Raw genomic sequence first — 23471 nt, forward strand, 5'->3', positions numbered from 1 at the left:
ATCATAGAATTCATATTTTGTAACTCCGTATGAAAATGTTAAATTGCAAATACATAAATCATGTTTTTTGTTTTTCAATTTTTGCAGGTTCTGGGGCTTGAACTCAGAGCCTGGGCAGTATACCTAAGCTTCTTTTGCTCAAGGCCAGCACTCTACCACAGCTTATTTCTGGCTTTTCTGAGTAGTTTATTAGAGATAAGAGTCTCACAGACTTTCCTGCCCAGGCTGGCTTTGAACTGCAATCCTCAGATCTCAGCCTCCTGAGTAGCTAGGATTACAGGCATGAGCCACTAGTGCCTGGCTAAATCATGTAATTTTAAGATTTATTCTTAGCCTTATTTATCTTGAACAAAAAACCTGTTTTAATATAGATTATCAGTTTTTTCTTAAGTCATATTTAAATGTTTGTTACTCTTTTTACATTTTGCTTGAAATTATTTTCCTTGCCTCTTCCAGAGAGGCTTGTGCTGTTTTCCTGGCTGCCGCAGGACCATCTTCAATCATTACAGTCCTCAACTCTGAGAAAGTAGGGTCAGACCATGCCTGGGACATGACACTATGCATCCTGTGCTGTCTCTGTACCTCAGTGCGCTGTCAGGAGTGGACCATGCCATCCTACTTGTAATGGGATTTGCATCATCTTGACTGTCCGCCTGACATCGATACTGGTGGCTAATGTGCTGTGTACAGTCAGATAAATCTTGAGTAATGATCTGGAGTAGAAGTAGAGACTCAGACCTGTGTTGATAATGGGACTAATGATTATTCCTTCGCTCCTTAGAGAAAAATGACTTCATTTTTTTTTTTATCTTGAGGCTGTTTGCTAAAGCCCTTTAAATCATTTGGTGTTCTCAAATAACAGGCACTTTTCTTCCTAGGAAGGTTCTGTGGCTTTGGTTTTCACACAGCCTGATTCTGAATTTGGCATTTTTCCTTCACCAATACTTGTGCCACTGCACCATTCCCAGATGAGTAGGCACAGTGATGTAGGCACAGTGGATGGCTTCAGGACACATAGGCAGCATAATTAGAATGCCTCCATTCAGTTTATAGCTGAGGGGCATCCTTCTTGGTCTCTGAGCTGCAGAGTTATTTTCTTTTTTTTTTTTTTTTTTTGGCCAGTCCTGGGCCTTGGACTCAGGGCCTGAGCACTGTCCCTGGCTTCCTTTTGCTCAAGGCTAGCACTCTGCCACTTGAGCCACAGCGCCGCTTCTGGCCGTTTTCTGTATATGTGGTGCTGGGGAATCGAACCTAGGGCCTCGTGTATCCGAGGCAGGCACTCTTGCCACTAGGCTATATCCCCAGCCCCCAGAGTTATTTTCTAATGCCTACCATGAGTTTTCGCACCACCATACTAAATACGTAGCTGAAGCAGTGATGCTGGGCTTGGAATGCAGTGAACCCTGGGTGGAAACTGGCCCTAAGATGCAAGAGAAGCTCTGGAATAAAGTGAGTCAACACAAGGCAGTTGGAGACACTTGAAATAACTAAGCAGGCAATAGCTTTTTAAAACCTCAGGCCTATAAGCTCAGCTACTTGGGAGGCAGGGAATGGGAATATCTTAAATTGAGGTCAGGTGAAACCAGGCCTAGTCATTCACACTGGTAATTCCAGCTATTCTGGAGGTGAGGGGCTCACAGTCTAGGTTAACTCAAGCAAAATGCAAAACCCTGTCTCAAAAGTAATGAAAGCAAAAAGAGCTGGAACTGTGGCTCCAAGTAGTAAGGTATTTGTTCTAAAAAGCACAGATCCTGAGTTCAAATCCCAGTTCCACCAGAACAACAACAACAGAAAGCCACTGTTGAGAGCTGCCTCAGTTCCCCAGCACTGTAGGGTTTAGAGGACACTGACAGAAAGTCCAGAGGTGCCCAGGCCTGGCCAGAGGGAAGACCACCCCACTCTGCCTGGCAGCAGGGGTGAGCCTAAAGGTGTGATGGAGGTCAGCAGCATCTGCCAATAGGACAGGACTTGGTTTGGAGCTGCACCAGCACCTTTGCTCTTTCCATGGCTCTGCTTTCCTGTGAGCACAGGTGTGAGCCGGAGGACACAGGAAGTGTGTGGGGGGCTACACCAGCTTGCCTGTTCGCATTGCTCTGCATTGTCTGTAGATTAGAGCACAAAAGAAAGCCTGAAGTAGTCTAAGTGCTAAACACCATACCTTGTTTGGAATAAAAAATGAACTCCTGTTAGTTTCAACATCTGTCCTGCCAATTGGGAACTGTGGAGTGAGAGTTGAGGGGTTGGAGGGCAAAGGTAGATCACATGGGGACCGCAGGTTATTCACTGTGAGATCTGTTGTTGCCTTTTAATTAAAAATGACTTGATAACATCCTAAAGATGTTTATTGCCCCCTCCCTCCCCACGAACTAGAGAGTGCAAGGCCTTGAGTGGCTCACCAGCATTGAACCCAAACAGTTAGGGTGCTGCACTTTGCTCCTTTAGAACCAGCCATGCAGAGTCTGCCACAATGGAGGTGTTCTGAAACATTCACTAAGGGGAAAACCCTACTGTCCTTTCTCCATTCTTCAGCTGGTAGATTCCGGTGGGAGCTCATTTTGGAGGAATCCCACCTTACTGTACAATTGCTCACACAAATGCATCAGTTTAAAATGGCACTAATGTACCCACAAGCAGACTGGGTCCGAAATCCAACCCAGTGTCACTGTGCTTTCTGCCCAGGGTCCCACAGAGCTGAAATTCAGGTCTTCACTGACTTTGGGGAGGCCCTGGGTGTCCTGGACCACTACCCGGGCTGCTCTGGGCCCCCGGGGGAGATCCTGGACCACCACCCGGGCTGCTCTGGGCTCCTAGGGGTTCCTATGTTCCCTGCTCCCTCAGTCAGAAGCCTTGAAAGTCTGGGCAGGTCAGGCACATTCAGACACTGACCCATTTTGTGAGGTGGCCTGTGCCACAGAGTGCCACCTAGGCACAAGACTCGGGGCCACAGCGAATGGTGAGCAAGCCTGGAACATAGCTTTGGAGCCAATTTAGGATTCTAATGACATTTTGTGTCAAGTAAAAACAAGTCTAGAAATAACTGAAAAAATTAAGTGTCTTGTCCTAATACTAGTTTCACCTGAAGGACCTTTCTCACCTGCCCTCTAACATAGTTTCACATTATTTCATGCATGTTTCATGCCTCATAGCCAGGCACACAGTTGGTAAATAGCAAAGTTAGACCTAGACATTCCAGAAACTTAAGTCTTTGTCTATCGTGCCATGTTGTAGAAGTCAGCTCCAAGAGATTGCACTCAGTGATGTGTTCAGTCAGTGGAGCGACACGTTGTACTTGAACTAGCAGAAGGATCATGTGAGCAGTAGGTCCTTCGAGAAAAGCAGCTACTGGCCATGGGGCATAGGGTGTGGGAGGGAAGGTCGTTCCAGCAGAGGGCACAGCGCATGCAAAGGAGGGAGGGGCACAGAGCCAAATGAGCGGTAGTGGAAGGCAGTGCCATGGGGCTACCACGGTGCCAGCCTAGGTCTGTCACGCAGTACGCCACTCCACGGCAGCCTCTTCAAACGCTAACAGCCTCGTTCCACTTCCTCAGCTGGTCTTGATGCAAAGCACTCGCAGAAGGTCCTGGACATGGAGCACACCCAGCAGACCAAGCTGAAGGAGCGGCAGAAGTTCTTCGAGGAAGCCTTCCAGCAGGACATGGAGCAGTACCTTTCCACAGGCTACCTGCAGATCTCGGAGAGGCGAGGTGAGCTGAGGCGGGGCTCCGCCATGCACGGAGTGTGTCATAGATGATCCTTTTGTGCAGGGAGCCTCGGAGACCAAGCTGAATGCCCATCTAGCTCTGGCTCTGCCTCTTCCAGTAGCTCTACTTGACAATTTCAGGATATTTTTTGAGGGGGCAGGAGTTGATTTTTTGAGACATGCCTCTCTCTGCCTTGAACTCGGGATCCCCCCACCTCCACAGTTCTGGGATTGCAGCACCCTGTGCCCCATCATGCCTGACCAGAAGATACCTTGCTGCGCCCAACAACTGTAGGGGTTGGGGGGGCTCCCCTGTCCCCTTGGGTCATGTCCTAGAACCCATCTCTTGGCACTCCTCCTTCCTGCCATCCCTGGTATATGAGCACCCACTCCCTCCTCAGCCTTCAGTTTCACAGTATCCAGTTCTCATCTAGAACAGTCAGCCCTGTCCTCAGAGGCCCTCAGGTTTGGGCCTCTCCTTCAGGAAGAAATGGAGACTTTGTGCCAGGAATTTGCATCCTGCCAGGCAGGAGCTCAGAAGGCTGCCATAACACAAAAAAAAGTTGTTTATTTCTCATCGTCCCAGAGGTCTGAAAGCAGAGGGCTGGGCAGCTCAGCCTGTGGAACTATTTAGTTGCCTTACTCAGCTTTGGTCTTTTGAGCCTAGAGGGGGTGCGGAGGAAATGAGGGTATAGTGGGGTGCAAGCAGAAGCCTGACAGGTTCAGGAGGCGCCCTGCGTGGCCTGCCCACCTGGAGATGCTAAGCTGGGAGCCACAGCTGCTGCTTGCCTGGCAAAAGAAAGGCCAATGTGACTTGGACAGAGGTCAATTCAATACTAAGTGCTTGGATTTTTGTGGCTTTGAACATCTCAAGAATAATTTTCTTCAGGTTTCAAAAAAGTAGCGCCGCCTTTTTCAGTTTACAAACAAAAACCACAGGCAGTGGCGCGGGCCTGTGCTGGCCATGTCTGGACGTAGCACTGGGGACACTTGGAGGCCGTAGGCTTGTCGCGACCTGCCAGGGCACAGCACCCTACCCCCCGTTCCCGGTCTTTGCAAGGGCAAATCGCCTGTCTGGTAGGCCAGAAAGTTCACTTTGGAAGAACGGATCAAAGAAAGAAAATGGTTGGCGGAGTGAACCTGACATTTTGGTCTCTTTCCACTAAGAAAGAGCAGTTTGAATATTTCTCATGATCACATGCATTGTTTTTAACTTAAAGCCATGGAAAGTTTCACCCAGAAGCTTAGCTAAGTGTGCAGGCCCCACTGTGAGCCTGGATGAGCCAAAGGTAGTGGCAGGATGCTGCAAGGCCCCGACACAGCCGGGCCCCTCTGCCCGCAGGACCTGGGGGACTTACTCAGGGGCTTTGTAAGTCCTGGGCCTGATCTTCTCTTTGACCTAATGCTGCTTCTCAGAGAAGCATCTTCACTGCTTTCATTTTGTGCTGGGCCCCTGACTTGGGGCCCTCATGTCCCAGAGTGGACCCGGTACTCAGGAGCCAGAATGGTGTCGGTGACAGTAAAGTTAGGCAGGACAGAACTAGCAGATCAATACTCACCCATGCTACACTCGGAGCCTGTCCCCACGACATTGTAGAGTACAAAAACGTCTTCAAATTGCTGCCAGCTGTGATCTTAACTTGGCGTTATTAACTTCCTCATGAGGGTCTTACTTAGCATTATGAAAATTATTATGCTCTATTACTAGTTTTCATTTTAATTAGGAAGCATTTTAAATATCTAGAGAAAAACTGATAATAGTCTAACATGCCCCAATTCCAGACATATAGAAGGGCATAAGTATCCAGGAATCTGCTACCCATCAGATACATAAATAAATCCTTCACACAGTTGAGGGCCCTGCATCTCATCCTCACCTCCAGAGATTGCCAGCCCTGCGCACACACAAGCGCACTCCAACAATAATACATGCTAAGCTTTGCAAGTTTTCAAACCTCGGGAAAATGATATTACATGGTATGCATCATTTTGTAACTTATCAGGCAGGCATCTTAATCAGTTTGGGCTTGTTGATTTATTATTTATTCCTAAATTTATTTACATCAAACAGATATCCCAAGGTTTTAATGTTTCATTTTGGTTTTAGTTTTGTTTTTTGCCAGTCCTGGGGCTTGATCTCAGGGCCTGAGCACTGTCCCCTGGCTTCTTGAACCCAGGGCTTCATGCATGCAAGGCTAGCACTCTACCACTAAGCCACTGGCCAGCCCCTGTTATTCTTTTTTGTTTTTTTGTTTTTAATCCTACTATAAGTAGCAGGCATGAAGAGAGGTACCTTACCAAGTATATGCTTTAGGTCACCAGTTCCCAAATTCTGGAAGCTTCTGGAGATTGTAAAGGTGTTGGCAAGTTTTCTATGACCTGCAGCTTGGGGCTGCCAGCCGGGGGCCATTCTTGAAGAACCACTTCTGTAGGGGAGCAGTCCGTCATGTGACACACCTGTCTTTTAAGTTTACTAGATTCCTTCAGTGCTCACCAACACATGAGAGCCCGTGTAGAAGCCCTCTTCTTGTGTGTGCTCCCATCACTCTACATCTTTGTTGGCATTTGAATCAACATTTTGGTTTTCCTTTTAATTTCAGTTGTTTATTCGTTTATTACTTTATGTTCCATTTCTTGCATCCAAACTTGTGGATATTGATGTTTGCTGATTCTCTGGTGCATATGACTTCTCCAATCCGTGGCTTGTCTTATTTCAGAGTGGGTCTGTGCAAATCAGTTAATTGATCAGCTTTGCATATGGTTGTGCTTGTCTCTTCAGAAATTACTAGCTTTGCTCATTGTGGTGGCACTCACCCCAAGGAGGCATCAAAGGAGGATCGAAGTTTAAGGCCACCTCAGGCAAAATCAGCACAAGACCCTATCTGGAAAACAAACTAAAAGCTGAACAAGCTGGGGCTTGGAACAGGTGGTGCAGCCCTAGGCCCTGACTTTACTGCTCAATGCACAAATAAGGGGGAGGGGAGAAGTCCTTAACTTCCAGTAATAGGGACATTCTCCTGTATTCTATTCTGTCTCTGGCTCTGTGGTTCACTGTCATTGAATTTGTGTGCCTTGGTGGGGCCCAGTTTTCACTTTGGCCATGGCAGAAACTATCAGTCTTATTAGCAGCCTCCTTCCTGTGCTGCTTCATGCTGCAGCCCTGAGTCCACCTATCCAGTTCTTGTGGGTGTCCACTTCTCTCCAGCTCTTCTGACATAGAGCCTGGATCAGAACCATACTGCCTTGTAATATTCATGAAGCACTCGCTGGCTCCTTGCTGAGGACATTTGACAAAGCCTGGGGACCCTCTTGCTTGCTGTGACTAGGACAAGGGTCCGGCAGAGGCCGGAGGGCCAGTTCGGCTCCCTGCCTGGCAAAGCACAGGCCACAGCTTGTCAGGAGTCAACAACAAGCTGTGTGCTCACTGCGGGCCTCCATGTCTCTAGAGCCTGGCTGCTGCAGTTACTGTGACTCTCTCAAGTTCTTTGGTCAGAGTTTGACTGGAATTGGTATTTCGTTTCTAGCCTGACAGAATTAGCTAGGACAGCCATCCCCCCTCATTTATTCCTGAGTGTCAGAAAACACTTGCCTCAGATACTGTTTTGAGACCAATGACATTTCTGTTCCTCATACCATAGATACTTTATATGTACTGTTAATTTTGGCACATTTTCCATAGAATTATCTTTAATTTTTATAAGTATTAGCACAGGAACCTTTTCAGTCTTCGTTGTATTTGTGGTTAGTCTAGCTTTTGCATACCTAAAATTGTGTTATTTATAACCAGGTCCACATGAGTATCTATAGCCCTACCACTTGAGAGTCTGAAGCAGGAGGATCAGAAGTTCAAGGCCAGCCTAAGTTACTGAGCCACAGCTCAATTTCCATCTTCAGAGTGGCAGACCTTCCTTCCCAGGCTGGCTTTGAACTTAGATCTTCAGATCTCAGCCTCCTGAGTAGTGAGGATTACAGGTGTGAGCCACTGGCACCTGGCTAAAAAGTACTATTCTCACCCCAACAATGCTTCTTAGATTATAGCACTATACTTTAATTGCTTGCCCATAGTTACTAAAAAGATTCAACCAAAACAACAAAGAGAAGAAATCATGTGCTCTTGTATTTTTTGACACAGTCTTGCTGCGCAGAACAGGCCAGTCTGGAGCTTTAGATCCTCATGTGGGGCAGGGGGGGGGGGGGGGCGGCTGCAATTACAGATTTAATACCAGGCCCAGCTGTCTGTGTATTTTGGGCTGGTCTTGGGGCTTAAACTCAAGGCCTGGACACTACTACCCCAAGCTGCTTCTTACTCCAGGCTAGCACTCTACCACTTTTGAGCCACAGCTCCACTCTTGGCTTTTTTTGAGTAGTTTATTGAGATTAGTCTCAAAGACTTTCCTACCCAGGCTGGTTTGGACTGCAGTTCTCAGATCTCATTTTCCTGAGTAGCTAGGATTACAGGTGTGAGCCACTGGTACCTGGCTTAACTGTATTATTTAAACTGTATATGTGCGTGTGTTGTCTTTTTTGGGTACTGGGGAATGGACCCCAGGACATTGAACTTACTAATAAGGCAAGCACTTTGCCACTGAGCTCTATCCCAGCCCTGTCCCCTTTAGCAGGCTTGGTTCATTTACATTTAGTGATTACTGGCGTAAACAGCTTCATTGCCATCTTACTTGGTGCGCTTCTTTCTTGAAAGCTTTTTGTGAAAGCAATGTTTTAAGCTATGCAAAACGAGAGCCTCTCTCCCCTGTTCAAGTCAGAACACTGGCCAAAGGCCGTACTGAAAGTCTTCCTTCCACAGCCAAGAAAAGCCCGGGCACATCCCGTCTCCCACACAGAGGGCCCCCAGGAGGCACCAGCATGGCCAGGCAGCCCTGACAGCCGGGTCCAGCACTGCCGCCCTTGTGCTTCAGGTCACGTGGGTCTTGCGTTGACACTGATGTGGTTGGTGCAGGGCAGGAGGGCATTGATTTGGGTGTAACTTCCAAACAACCCAAACTTCCGCCAAACCCATGAGCTTGGCACCAAAAAAAAAAAAAAAAAAAAAAAAAAAAAAAAAAGGCAAAACCCAGATATCTTCCTCCTGGACTCATCTTGCTAATGTCTTTTGCTTCCTAAATCTGGGTCCCAGGGCCTCTTGGCTTTGAGCGCTCTTGCTTTCCTTGTGGAACTGTGAAGGTGCTAAACCTTTGGCATTTCCTAGCTCACGTATGTGCCACCATGTCGTCTAGTTTATTGATTTTCTACACCAATCTTCAAGTCATAGGTCAAGTGAAATTTCAGTGATTAAATTTCTGTAGGCCCCTTTCAGATGGCTGTCTGGCACTTGTTCATTTATTGGTCCCAAGATTTATCTGAAGCTCTTGGCAAAGGACGCTGACGCTGGGTTTGCTCGTGCTGGCCCTCCCTCGCAAGGCTTGTCTCCATGCGTTGTGAATTCTGATTGGGTTGTAATGCTTTTATGAGCTTATATTCCTGTGGAACCCACGGTTAAGGGTACATTCTTCCGGAAACAATCACGTTTGCTTCCACCAGGTACTACCATGCCAGGGGCGCCTTTATTGGCTGTGGTTTTCTGGGTTATAAAAGTCCACAGGCAAAGCAGTGATTCCGGCTGTCAGTGGGCCGGGAGCTGTGGGTTGCAGTACTCAGCTGCAGATGCTTTCAACACTGCAGTGTGATTTTAGACAGTGCCCACTTGTAGGCAGAAGCTGCCAACTGCCTTCAGCCACAGGGTAGCCTGAGCCTCAGCCCTGCTCAAGTATCACTGGACAGGAAGGGCTTACAGGAGACAAAGACGGCCCAGACCAGATTGAGCCAGTATTACTTGCGAATAGCAATGTAATTAGCTTAATTCCAACGAAATTTGCCCTTTAAAGTAATGTGAGAGAAAAAAGGACCTTTCCTGCTGTGGATCTGTTCCAGAGCCCATGGGCAGCATGTCATCCATGGAGGTGAATGTGGACATGCTCGAGCAGATGGATCTCATGGACATCTCCGACCAGGAGGCCCTGGACGTCTTCCTGAATTCCGGTGGCGAGGACAACGCCGCGCTGTCCCCTGGCTTAGGTAGGAGTGGAGACCTGCAGAACTCACACACCTGGCAGGCTGCACAGGGAGGGAAGTGAATGCAAGGCTGGATTTTAAACTGCCCTCGCTGACCGGAGTAGGGAGGGTTTCCCCGCACCTGCCCTTGGCTCAGAGCTTCAGTGGAATCTGTGGGTGCAGCCACCATGGAGTAGCTGCAGTCCTGTGGGCACCATTTCATTTTCATTCGGCAAGCATTTGCCAAAGCATCAGACCTGTATGTGGGCTCACTAGTAGAGCTTACACTTCAGTTCTTCAGGCTCTGTCCTCTTCTATGTATGTCACTACAAAGCAAGCTAGTGACATACATACATACTAAAGAACTTCCTCCACATCCAGAAGACAGTTCTCTGAGTTACCTATCCACAGATGCTGCTTCCATGCCCACCTGAGAGGGGTCCTCCTGTCCTCACAGTTAGCCTCTCAGCAAGGCTCTACGCAGCATTGGCAGGAGACAGTATGGTGACAGTGAAAATCTTGATACTCAAAGAACTAATTTAATCATTAAACTGGAGACCTGCCAAAGGTCCAATAATTTGGGCTCCGTCCCTTGGCATTGGTGTCCCAGGATAAATTACATATGTAAAGCCCTTAGGCCTGTAAGTGTTGTTTGGGTGTTACACGGTCCTTGCCCGAGGCGGGTGGCAGGCTCGGGTGGCCCCCCCCCACAGGCACAGCAGCCCATGTACGGTCAGTTGAAGTTTGTGGCTCATAATTGCCAGTACTTCACTGACAGACTTTTTTTTATTCTTTTCCAGAGCCTGAGCAGGACACCTGTCAGAGCGAAGTAACGCTTCAGGTTCCAGATCCCCCCGAATTCCCATCCCAGCCACCTTGCTCCCCTTCAGCCCATACCAACCCGTCCACCCCAGACCCGGGGGAAGGGGGGGACAGCCCGGTAGTGCAGTCTGACGAGGAGGAGGTCCAGGTGGACACTGCCCTGGCCATGCTACACAGTGACAGAAAGGCCACCCCAGACATCAGCGAGGACAGTGACTCAAATCCGGACATCTGAATGCTCAGCTGGACACGCTCCATCTGCAAAGCCAGGTTGTTGTACAGAGGCTCTTGATTTTTACACAGTTGCCAATAGTGTGCGAGAAACAGAGAAGGGCTATCAATAAAGATTGAGGAATTAACTGAAAAGCGTATGTAGCTAGTTTGTGCCCGAGGGAATGGTGTTTCCCTACCTCCATCTCCAGGCCAGCACAACTGAGGGTTCCCCAAGCATGGAGAGACCCTGGGGGCTCACAGGAGTGGGGCGGGGGGAGAGGGGGCGCACAGTCTTGAATGAATACCAGACCCTCACAGGCAGAGTTCTACTTGCAGCCCCTACAACACACACCTGAGCCCAGAGGCCCAGAATAGCAAAAGTAGTCGTCATTCCTCCTGCAGGGAAGTTTCTCTACTTGATGGCCCGCCCAGCAGCCTCCCAGGCGCTCTGGCCAGCCACAGGGCCACCAGCAGATGGCGCTCTACATCAGTGGTGAGCCTCCCAACTGTGCGCTGGCCAGCCACAGGGCCACCAGCAGATGGTGCCCTACGTGAGCAAAATGAAAATTCTTCTCAGCACTTTCACTGCTGGCAGCCGGAGGCCGTCAGTCCCATTCACTCATCTTCCACCAGACAGACAAATGTCCAAAAAACTTTTGTTTTTATTATTAAACCTTGTAGTACAAACCTGAAAAGTAAACAAAAAACTGGCAATAAACCACATGAAGTCTCCCCTCTCAAGGGAGGGTGCAGAGCAGCGCTAATAAATTAAATGTCAAACTGTAAGCCATAGGCAGAAGTTCACTGTCAAAGAGAGGGAAAAGTACACAGCAAGGCCATAAAAACCGGACAACCACACTGGAAAACACTTGACCGTTTATGTCATCGTTAAATATTCCAAAACAGTTCAGTCTTCTGCAACAACGACCAACAACGTGGATCCTAGGGCCCGCCTGCAGCCCTGCGGCGGGAGCCACAGCGCCGCGGTCCAAGTACGAAACAGAACAGCTTGTGAAAACACGTTCCCTTTTTATTCCACACATACTGTACACACAACCGGAGAAGGGCAACAGCTACTCCATTATTATTTTTGTTGTTGTTCAGTGATGTAAGCAGCACTTATAAAATGTTACAAGAAAAACCCTGTAAGCATCCAATCCAACCGATGAAGAAACTGAAATGTAAGGCTTTTCTTCATCTTGTCTTTTCACCCCCCTCCCCTCCCCTCCAAGAAAAGGCTCAAGTATTTAAAACAATTTACAGGTGTATGTACAAAAGGGATGGGATTTTTTTCTTTTTTTTTTCCTTTTTGTTAAAACATGAAGAGAAAAAATAGACAAGGATGAACACAAATGCATTTTCACATTCAAAAAGAACTGCAGACCTAGTGGCTCTAAATATGATCAGGAAGGAAAACAAATTTCAAATGAAAGATTAATGCTGACTTGTGAAGGTGCGAACAACAAGAAGCAGTGAGATGAAGATGGAATGTTAAAAGATTGCACATTGATGACCACGAAGCACGTAGGGCTTCAAATCACGTTTGTTTTTTTTTTCTCCTTTTTTCCCTTAAGGATGCTATTGAAGGGTTTTTTTGATAAAGTAGCCAACAGCACCAAAAAAATAACAGAATGGATTTCCTAATGAAATCAGGCACAGGTCTCCCTCAGTGACCCTCCAAGGCAGGCAGTCTTTGTCTTCATCCTCTCCCTCAAACGGATGCATAGTGATATGCTGGTGTGGAGAGCCTCGCCGCTCAAACCTCCACATTTTGCCTGTGGTTAAGAACCAACGTAGGCCTTCAGCTGCCATAACCACCAACAAAACAAACCCGGGCTCTCCGGTTTCAGAAGGTTACAAACTCTTCTTGCACATGACAGAAGAAAAGACAGCCAAAAGTAAAGCCATTTCAAGTTTTTTTCCTGTGTGTGTGTGTGTGTATGTGTGTGTGTGTGTGTGTGTGTATCCTATCCCTTTTCCAATCTAGAAAAATCTGCTCACATGACTGTTAAGTTTTAAAATTTGTTCTCCAAACTTCACCCTCTTCAAAAAATGGGTTTAAAAAGCCTCTTTCCCCCCAACAGTTACAAAAAAAAAAAAAACAAAAACAAAAAAGTCAAAACAACAAAAAAGGCTTTTGTCAGCCACAGGGGCGATACAAATTAATACAGCCCCTCAAGGGTTTTTAAAACAGTGGATATACGGCAGTTTCAAAAAATCTGACTGCAGTATCTAGGTATTCTAAGTAGAAAAAAAACTTCAACAGTTTAATGCTAAAACAAAATTAGTTCTCTAAAACCAGAAGAAAATCTTCTTTAGAGCTAGTGCAAAGACAGCTTGAATCCTACAGCAAGTACTCCAAACTAGAATATAATAATTACAAAAAAATATATATAAATCAACCATGGGTTGGCATCTTCATGATGAGCTTGAAGCACTTTTGGAGGAGCCGGAGGCTGACAGCCGGGATGGCGGCACGTCCACGGTCGCTCTCTTGCGGGGGCCTCTTTTTGGTGTGGGTTTACTGAGACAGTTCTCAATGCTGCCGTTTTTACTGGACACTTTGCCACAGATCTGATTGACCAGGCTGATGATTTGTTCCTGTTGGAACAAAGAGACACAGAGTTGATGCAGTAGAGGGGAGTCCTGGGCCCAAGGGGCAGCTCTCAGGGAAGGGTGACGGGAAGCCCCCTCTCCGCAGGGACCTCGCTCAGGTTTTGTGCCGGTCCTGGGCATTCAAGTCTCAACCTGGATGTGCGCTGTCCCTGAGCTGCTAGTACCCAAGGCTAGCACTCTACCATGTGAGCCACAGTGCCACTTCTGGCTTTTTCTGTGATTAATTGCAGTCTCACGGCCTTCTTGCCCCGGCTGGCTTCAAACTGTGATCCTCAGATCTCGGCCTCCCAAGTAGCTAGGATTGCAGGCATGAGCCACCAGCACCCAGCTTTCTTGAAGGAGTCCGAGACTCTGGAAAACAAGACATACTGAGCATCCAGAGTGCTCTTCGACTCCTCCCGCCCTCCATCCCGCTACGCTGCCAGTGAGCAGACACGCACTGTGCACCGGAAGTCAGCTACTTCTGAAGCCCAGGTTCTGACCTGTGTGCATTTTAGGTGCACACATTCCATCACAACACAGTCATCCACACCGTGGACACAGATGTGGCTAAGGAACATGGCCGGCCACTGAAGAGCTTGTCAGGCTTTGGGCACACAGCCAATTAGGAAGGGATGGTGCCAGTGTCTGTGGACACCTGCAGATGTTCCCGCCAGGAGGCCCGCTGGCATCTGGTGGGAAATGCTGTATGGTGCCCTGCTGTGCGGGAGCCATCTACTACAGAGAGATGCCTGGGGCCACGCACCTTGGCGAGAGTTGCCTCTGAAAGCCATGGCCCAGGGGTCTGAGAACAAGAGCACCACATGGGGAGGAGGGCCTAAGCTTCCCAAAGTGACAATGGGGAAGGCAGGGGCGGTGTAGTGACAGCCAGCTCCGGAAGGCGCCAGGCAGAACCACAACCCAGGGGTCAGGGAGAAGAGAGTGTGTCTCCCTACAAAAGGTGCTTTTCCCACCATGATGACACCATCCCATCCCCAGTGGGCCATTTGTGCCCAGCAAGGTGTCTCCAACTCAGGAAGCCAAGTGCCAGGCTATGTGGGCTGCAGTCATGTGGGTGCCACGTGGCCACGGGCGCGGGGCAGGCGCCTGCTGCAGCGCGAGGCCTTGCAGGGCTCGGGCCCCGGCAGGCCGGATGAGCGGGGACTGACCTCGTCGTAGCGGTACATCAGCTTCAGCCCACGGCAGGACTTCTGCTTCTCCACATGGCGCAGGGCGCACTCCAGGCAGAAAACGACATTCTCATTCTCCTGCACCACCTGTGGGGACAGCAGCGCAGCTAAGCTGGGCTCCAGAATGAAGGGCCCAGGAGGGCGCAGAGGCTGAGCGTGCTGCCCAGGCCCGGGTGCTGCTCGCACACACATGGGTGAGACGGAAGAATTGGGTGCCAGGGGCACTGAGCTCCTCCCATCTGACCGATTTGCAATGACTCGGGAGGCTGGGAACTGGAGAAGTGAGGTTCCAAGCCAGCCAGCCAAAACAGAAAAGGCCAGGCTGGAGGTCTCCCTCACTCAGGTGGTGGAGTGGCAGCCATGAGCGAGCATGCTGAGCAGGGGGCATGCAAGACTTGAATTCAGAACTGGGTAGGAGAAGAATTAGGAAGAGAGCAACAGCTGGGAGTCGTGTCACCCACTAGGGGTGGGGCTGAGCTGTCCTAATGGAGTCCTTCAGGCCTGCAATCCATGCGCGATGGGCGGAGGAAGACTTGGCAGCTGCCGTGGCCATAGGACACACGGGTGGATACCCTGGTACCCACGCCTAGGACATGCCAGCCTCCACACGGGAGGCTCGGCTGTAGAGGCCTGAGGGCCAGGAGAGAGCAAAGATGCTGCCGGCTGGCGGACAAGGGCTCTGCCTCTTGCCCAAGTTCAAGTCTTACTCCAAATATAAAGGAAAAAAAAATGGTGTCCTAACACCTGAGACGGGATCTGCAGAGAATGAGCTATCACACCATGAAAATGCCAGACAGAAAGACACTGCCTTTGAAAGGCACAAAGGACCAGGGAAAGTAATGCGGAGTGCATCAGACATGAAAGTGCAACTTAAAGCCTTTCCCCTCAGCAGGTGCCAGCTCTAAAAGCCAAGCCTTCGGAAGGCCACACTGGAAACCCCACCCCGCCATCCCTAAAAGCCTCCAGGGCTAGACCGGCACCACACGACAGAAGTCAGTCACCACGGCAAAGCGCCACTGATGATAAACACGCAAAGGACGCAGCACGCAGCGAGGAGACAAAGAACTCTGTGGCTCTCATGGGCAATTCTGGGGACACTGAGATTTGAGGGAGCAGTAATGACTGGGAAAAGCAAGCAGGAATAGAAGAAACTACACAAAGTGCTATCCAGGGCTTCACAGATGGAATCTTTCCCTTCCAAATTCACACCCTGGTCGCCTGCATCGCAGAGTAGCGGCGTATGCTGGGGCAGGAGGCCCTGACCTAAGCTGACCTCTGTCCTGAGGAGATGCTAGGACGAACAGCAATATGGAGGGGAAGAGTCCCGGCCATGGGGAAGCAGCAAGGTCCCACACGCCAAGGCGGATTCCACCCCCAAACTACGAGAAACACCTCTGCTGTGACACGGGCTGGGCTGCTGTCCTGGCACACAATGGCTCCTGCCCTCCTCTGAAGCTTCTGGAGTTGCAAGGGGTGTGTGACTGAACCAGAAGAGGCGATCAACCCCTCAGCCCACAGCGGATGTGCTGCCACCAGTGAGGAGGATCAGCAGGGCCTCCGTGGGGCCCACAGCAGCGCGCCCCGAGGGAGGGACGGAGGGAGGAAGTGGGGTCGGAGTTGCCATGGGGACTACGCACTCGGGACACCCTGCCATGGGGGTGACCCTGAGCCCTGGCTGGGCACCTGTCCATCCACGAAGGTTTTTCCGTGGGAAATGGGGATGCTCTGCGGGTGTGACAAGCCTCGTGAGCGTGGGAGCAAAGCAGGGAAAAAAAAAAAGAAAAAGAAGGCCGGGTGGCGTGGGGAGGCGTGGGAGAGTCCGGCGTGGGAGAGGTCAGCACGCCCTGGCTCTGAGCAGCGCTGGACGCAGTCTCCCCACGCAGCGTCCACGCACCCAGACTGCAGTCCCGGGCTGAGAGGTGCCGGCGAGGACGTGGACCTCTGGGGAGCATGCGGGGAGGGAGGACGGTAGAGACACTCACCATGGACAGGTAGCACAGGTGCTGGCAGACCTGACACCTCCTCTCCGAGGTCTCCAACTGCAGCCACTTTCGAGGCTTTTTCTTCCCATCTGCCACCGCGCTGCTGCTGTCATGGCTGCCATAGCGCGCGGAGGAGTGAAGACCGGCTTCGAACAGCTGCCTGCGCTGCCTCAGCTCTGTATCCCTGTCACATGACAGAAGAGGGGAGTCGTCAGCAAGCTTGGGGGGCCTCTGTGCAGATCAGGGGGCCAGACCACTAACCATCAGGGGACAGCCATCCACGCCATCCACGATGCCCACTCGGAACAAGACACAGCCATGGTGCATGCCGGCGCAGGAGCACAGCTCCCCTTCGCAAAGTCCTGGCCCGGGACCAGGCCTCCTATCAAAGGCCACACAAGCCCCCACCCCACGGGCTACACGGTGGCCGGACTTTGCCGAGGCATGTTAGTTACTGCCACACCATTTGCTGGCATTGTCATCGCCCACAGCCATTGTGGGTAGAATCTGCATGGCGCCCCCAGCTCCCAAGGAGGGAGGGCGAGGAGGGAGGGACACCCAGGGAGCCAGGTAAAAAGCCACCCTGTGGCAGAAGTCGGGGGTCTAGTGGATCTGCTCCGCCTGTCACTGCCAGAGGAAAGCTGGCTAGGACGTGAGCAGTGAGATGGATCAGAGGCAGGGCCAGGAGTCCCGCACTACCATGCACGCAGTACAAGCAGTGTGGCAAGGAAAGCAAGGGCTGGGCACTACCAGCGGCTCTCCACAACACCTCCACCTTCTAGAATGCAGAGCCAGGTCAAGGTGCACAGACCCCCTCCCCTGCTGCCCAGCCATGCCCATGGGACGAGCCTCACCCCAGGACACGGGTCCCGACAGGCACAAAGACACCCCAAGAAGCCTCTGCCCAGCTGAGGGACGGCTGGCCTGGTTGGCAGAGGAGCACCTGCGTACCTGAGCTCATCCAAAAGGGCTGAGATGGTACTGAGAGTGGGGCCGTTTTCCTTTTTTGCTTCCGCTTGTGCAATCTGGTACAGCAGCTTCTCCATGGAGAATGGCTTGGCAATATGGCGGCGCTTCATCTCCTGAAAGAGATGAAGTCTCAGAGCTCGGCAGCTGTCAAAGTTCTTGGGAATGCCCAAACTGTGCACCGTGTGCTTATAGCAAGGCTATTAAAAAACTGCATGGCTTCGCTTGCCTGGAAATGGTGTGGACCACACCACCGGCAGCCATGAAGCCGAGGCCCTGACTTGACACCAAGCCTCAGAGAGCTCCACACCCGCCAAACAGAGCACAAGCACCTTTGGATCGCAGAGGTTGCCAGAAATGGACATCAGACCCTCCATGACACAGACCCCAACACCAAGACAGACCTCCACCCGGAAGGATTCTAAAGACATTCCAGCACAAAATCTGTTTACAAACAGGCATGCACGTGCAGTAGTGTGCACGTCCTATCTGCGTGCTACACAACGGCCAGGGAAGTCGCGTGCTGCTCACCTTGGCCGTCTCGAAGCCCATACTCGTCCACTGGGTGGTAGCAAAGTGCACGGTTTCTGAGACGCTATAGCCACAGCACACTTTGGACACGAAGGACCCTGGGAAGCAGACGACGAACTGGCCGCTCTGCTGCACCGTCCTGTGCACCTTGATCCCCTCTTTGCACAGCACCTCCGGGGAGATCTGAGGAGACAGGGCCAGTTGAGATACGTAGGTGTGCACTCACGCATACCTGCACACCTAACCAGCATCCTGAGTCATCCCAGCAGCACTGCTGACAGAAGAGATTGTTACCGCCCCCCCCCACCTTGTTTCTCTGTTTCCCCTTTAAGAAAGTAAGAGGCTAATGCCAAAAACAACCAAGTAGTTCTAAACTGATGCGGGCACACCACAGCCTCCAATTAAGGCACGGCCAAGGTCATTGTGAGCCCGCAACCTTGCTTTCCCAGACCCATAGCCCACCCCATCTCACCGGGCACTGCCAGGGACCAGCTTTAAATGCCCAGGAGGCTGTTCCCTCTGAGCTGGACCAGAGAAGAGATGAGCCCAGACGGGTGGAGGTGTGGGAGCCAACACACAGAGCCAAAGCGGCCACAGGCTCAGCCGCCTGGACTTCCCGCGAGTACAATGGTAGGAACAAAAGAGCTGGAGTAATAGCGCTGCCTGGCAGCCCCCACCCACATACACCTGCATGCACAAAGCCAATGAGCCAGACTCTGCAGAGGCCATTAGCATCCCAGAATCAGAACTACTTTGCGTTGTCCTCTTTGCTTCTGAAAGGCAGGTCAGCGACAGCATCAAATTAACTGGCCCCCCTCCCCCCGCGTTTCTCCCCAGCCTGGGGGGAGTAGGGAGGTGACGCACCATGACATTGCTTTCCAGCATCTGCAGCCCTGGGGTACCGTTGGCCTGCAGCAGGGTGTGGACCACGTCCTCCAGCTTGTTCTCCTCCTCAGCAGGAATGCAATACCTGGGTCATGAGACACCAGCAGCAACAGGTTAGATAAGGAGGTGCGTGTGCCGCACCTTCGCAGGCGCAGGGAGCGCTGGCAGCTCATGGTGCACCGTCACCACTGGCCTCGGCCGCCCAGCGCGCAGCCAAACCACAGCCGTGGCTGCCATGCGCAGGGCTCATCTTTTATGCAGATCTGACCCACAGGGTGAGCCAAAAACCCTTCAAAACAAAAACAGATGTCCCAAACCCACACAAATCAGAACCAGATTCGAGTGTGGACTGCATCACCCTTGCGAGCGCGCATCTGGCGCGCTCTGAAGGAATTTCTGCGCGCCCATCACGGGCAGCCAGGAGGACCTGGGCAGCCGGCCAGGGAAGGTGAAAGCCGCCCCTCCCCCACGCGGGGCCAGGCAGGCGCCGGGCTGTGTGCACGCGCCGCCTCGGGCAGCCTGTGCGGCCCAGCCCACAGCGGCTGGACCGGGGAGAGCTGGGTGCCCACCCGGGTCACGTGTGTGTCAGCCTGCACTGGCACACGGGAGCGGCGAGGCGCAGGAACTGTGCCAGATAAGTGGAGGCTGCGGCAGGAGGCCGGCCTCTGGGGGAGAAACCCACAGAATGATCTGGAATAGCCTCTTAGCAAGGGGGGTACAAGGTCCCCTGTGCCCTCTATGTCTGAGGTGCCCAATAAGATCCACAGCGGTGTGAACAAGGGCCACAGTAGAGTCCAGGCTACCTGAGCAGACTTGAGGACAGACAGCAAGGGGGACCGACTGCTGGACATCAGGCTGCCAAAGCCAACACAGCCATCAAGCATCAATGGAAATGGCTTCTGCAGGTCCTTCCCAACCACCTCACCCTCCGTGCCTGGCCCCCCTTGGGGGGGGGGGGGGGTTAGAGGGGGGTGGCAGCTGCCCTCTCAGCCCCATGGACTGTGTAGCCATCTCGAGGCCGAAGCCTGGGGTTGGCGGCAGGGGTAAGCCAACAGCCTCATTTACTGGGCTTTTAAAAAACGTTTACATTATTTCAAAGCCAACATATTCTGTTACTGATTTGTGATTTAAATACAGGATTAGTAACATAAATCACATGTTGTAAGAAAAACCACACACCATCAAGTGCTCTGATCACATCCCTGGCTCGTCTTTCTTCCCTGTCAACGAGGGACTGGGCACGAGACTTCAAAAGAGCCCACAGCATCTTGTGTTTCACCACTTCTAACTCAGCACTCAAGCTATGAAAACGCCCCACCAGGCCTTCGCCACGCCCACGTTTGCAGATGAAAGCGGGGGAGGGCTGAGGGGTCAGGAACCTGGTAGGACTCGCGCTCCAAAGGTGCTGACCGCAAGCCCTGCACAGTACAGGCCGCAGCTGTCTGTCTGGCCTCAGCCTCGAGACCACCACCCATCCATCTCCACCCAGCAGGGTGCTCCGTACCCTCCTCTGCACCAAGCACCCCCCCGCCCCCTCCCCCACATCCCAGACCACCCACCTGACACCCACAGACGGCTGCCCACCGGCTCCAGGAAGGAGGACTGTCAATTCTGAGATTTAGTTTATTTAATAAAAAAGGATGCTTCATCACCCCATTAGGACAATAAACACAGTGCAGGATGGATGTGATGCTAGCAGTCTGTGAGCCAAGATGTCGGACTACAGTCAGTAATTTCCCATCTGTTGTCCTCAACAAAACACCAAAAAGACTTGGTCCTGACCAGAGCCACATCACATGACACCTCCACTCGTGGGACCAATGGCAGGATCAGGAGCTGCTCCTGGGGGGAACTCTGCTGCCCACGGGACCCTGCTGGGTGGGAGACCCTGGCTCTAGAGAGATGCAAGGAGTGCACAGGAGTGGCCACCCAGACCTGACAAATCCAGCTAGGAAAGAAGGGATGGCCCAGCCACTGCTGCCAGTCTCCTTCCTGTGGCACTTCTGTGGCTGAGAACGACATAAAGCTGAAGGTTCCAGAAGGAGCAAGACCCAAGCAGAATTCACCAAGGAAACAATAATCAGTGACAATCAGAGCCCTGTTTACCAGGGAAATGGAGGAAATGGAAACATCCTCTGATGCCCTGAGCCCTCTTCCAGAAAGGAGCACAGTGCCAGCTGCATGCTCTGTGCCGGCGTCCCCAGTCTCCATGCCCCCCTTCGCAGTGCCCCAGCTCCCAGAGTGCGGGTCCATCTGCACCCACCAGAGACGACCGGTACTCACCAAATGCAGTCAGCACCAGTGTGTAAGTAGTCAATATATGGAAGGTGATTTTGGTCTCGAGACCAGCATGAGGTAGAAAAGACCATGCCAATATTTAGCCAGGGAATAGTCACTCCTAAAATAGGAAGGGGAAAATTGTTATTTTAAAGTATAGCCAACACGGTATTGTGGGAGAGCAGCCATTAAGCACCATTTTCTTGCTAAGTGTGGTGACACACACCTATAATCTCAACACAGGCAGAGGCAGGAAAACAAGTTAGAGGGCTGTCTAGGGAAAGGTAGCAAGACACCTTGTGCCTCAAAACCAAAATAACAACACAAGGTTGTGGGGTGTATCTCAAGTAGTAAAATGCTTGCCCTAACATGTGCAACCCTGGATACAACCGCAGTACTACCTAACACCATTTAAAAAAAGGGGGGGTTGGGAGGCACAATAAGTAACTTGCTAGCCTAAAATAAGGAATGCAGTTCAAAACCCAGACAGAACTCAAGTACAAACAAGGCACCCAATCTCTTCCCCAGGTGCTCTACAGAAATGAATCCAAGAATAAAGACACTTTCACTTGGCTTTGCCTAAAAATAGGCAAGGTACCCATCACATGTGGGCTTGTTGGTGATCTCAGCCTGAAGGGCTCAGACCTTCAAGCTCTGCCCAGCCCTGGCTGCCATGAACGAATGCTTGCACTGGCGTACACGCTTATGGTGGTTCTCGTGCCTAAACGCCGAGGTTTCACTGCACACCCGCCACCCCACCACAGCGACGGGAGCCCGGCTGGGGCAGCGCTTACCAGGCACAGCACCGAGGTGACGCAGGATGGACCCTGTGTTATTGGGGAGGACGGTGAGGTTCCATCCATGCCTGCGGGGGAAGAGATGAGGGGGTCACGCACCAGCGGGGGAGGACGCCTGCGAGTCCTGGCACACGGATAGGGAGTGACATTACCTTGAAAAGGGCTCTGACTTGCCCACCGGGAACCCACTGCCATGAGTGTTCGTGTCCACCTTGCCACAGTGTACTGCCACATGGCAGTCCTTCTCTTCCACTAGCCTCCAGTACTCTTGCTGTATAGGGAAGAGGAAAGGGCCATGAGTGCCTAACCACACCGGGTCACCATGCGCCACGCACACGCCCATCAGAACACTTGACCTGCTTGGGCACCTGTGGGTGCCACTCAGAGCAGGGGCTCAGAACACAGTGATGCCCTGGGGGGGCAGCGGCAAGACTCACACATGTGGGCCAAGTGTGCTGAGCAGGACGAGCGCATCTGCCAAGTGTGCTGAGCACACACCGCAGGGAGCAGGCTCCCTGCCACAGAACTGTGCACGCTCAAAAGGCCAAGATGGCAAATGCCATGTTACGTGTAGATCCCCACAGCAGTGACCTAGCACACCGCACATGTGCGCTTCTTCCGCACGGGGGGTGGGGGTGGGGGTGCTGTAGGTTGGGAACACGTGATGAATATGGATGCCAGCTCAACTAGGACTGGGGTGCTCGGGCTGGGGGAGCAACCTTTACTCTGGCAGTTTAAGAAGCTATCTGGGGAACGTTAGATTTCCACCTAAACAAACTTGGAGACGAGGAAGGATCGGGAGCATGCTGAGCAGAGGAGGAGCCGAGTCTCCCTTTATCCCGCCATCATTGCAGAGCTCACCCCCCCACCCCCCGTCTCCCCTAATCTCAGCAGACCACACTGCAGGACCATGCTTGGTAAGGAAGCCCACACAGTAAGCACTCAGCAGCCCACCCCACAACTCAGCCCTACATGGAGACTCTCATCTAAAGAGCTGAGTGGCCACAGAGGGGGATTCCACAAAGGACAAAGTCATCCTGCGCTGAGGGGATGCATCAAGTCCCAGGCTGGCCTCCACTGTGGACAGAGGGAAGCCCGGAGGGAGGTGGGACATCAGGAAGGGGCACTTTCTACAGACACCACAGCCAGCTTCAGCTACTTTCACCAGTTAGGCTGAAATTTGATTTTTAGGCAAATCTTTGCTTTGGGTTTAAATATTTATACAACTTCTGGAGCAAACGCTCAACTTTGAGGAATGCCTCAATAAAAGACAACCATAAAATGAGCTGCCATGTATTACATGCTATAGCAACCACGTCCTGAGCCCGTGGGAGTCCCATGAAGACACAAGCAGGACAAGAGACATTTGGGGTCGAATGCTCAGCCCCAAAGTGACTTCCTCTCATCGACATCTCTACCACAAATAAATGCCACCGAGGGTTTTGGAAGCAGCCGAGACGGACAC

The 23471-nt window shown here is 51.6% G+C and overlaps 2 protein-coding genes across 3 annotated transcripts in view; one reads left to right on the forward strand and one right to left on the reverse strand.

The window, feature by feature from the left end:
• Nucleotides 1-10936, forward strand: part of Dtnbp1 (dystrobrevin binding protein 1) — an 86401-nt gene extending 75465 nt beyond the window's left edge. The window contains exons 8-10 of the mRNA XM_048348439.1: nt 3549-3704; nt 9629-9772; nt 10549-10936. Of these exons, the coding sequence (XP_048204396.1) occupies nt 3549-3704; nt 9629-9772; nt 10549-10805 (557 nt within the window). The 3' untranslated portion in view covers nt 10806-10936. The remainder of the gene's footprint in view (nt 1-3548; nt 3705-9628; nt 9773-10548) is intronic.
• Nucleotides 10937-12326: 1390 nt separating this feature from the next.
• Jarid2 (jumonji and AT-rich interaction domain containing 2) overlaps nt 12327-23471 on the reverse strand; it is a 234696-nt gene continuing 223551 nt past the window's right edge. For both annotated transcript variants that reach the window (XM_048348437.1, XM_048348438.1), the window contains 9 exons: nt 22159-22277; nt 22004-22074; nt 21216-21330; nt 18912-19017; nt 18048-18230; nt 17502-17632; nt 16551-16734; nt 14548-14655; nt 12327-13384 (listed from right to left, as the gene is read on the reverse strand). In XM_048348437.1, the coding sequence (XP_048204394.1) occupies nt 13202-13384; nt 14548-14655; nt 16551-16734; nt 17502-17632; nt 18048-18230; nt 18912-19017; nt 21216-21330; nt 22004-22074; nt 22159-22277 (1200 nt within the window). In that variant the 3' untranslated portion in view covers nt 12327-13201. The remainder of the gene's footprint in view (nt 13385-14547; nt 14656-16550; nt 16735-17501; nt 17633-18047; nt 18231-18911; nt 19018-21215; nt 21331-22003; nt 22075-22158; nt 22278-23471) is intronic.

This window comes from Perognathus longimembris, chromosome 6, assembly GCF_023159225.1.
Source record: "Perognathus longimembris pacificus isolate PPM17 chromosome 6, ASM2315922v1, whole genome shotgun sequence".
Taxonomy (NCBI): domain Eukaryota; kingdom Metazoa; phylum Chordata; class Mammalia; order Rodentia; family Heteromyidae; genus Perognathus; species Perognathus longimembris.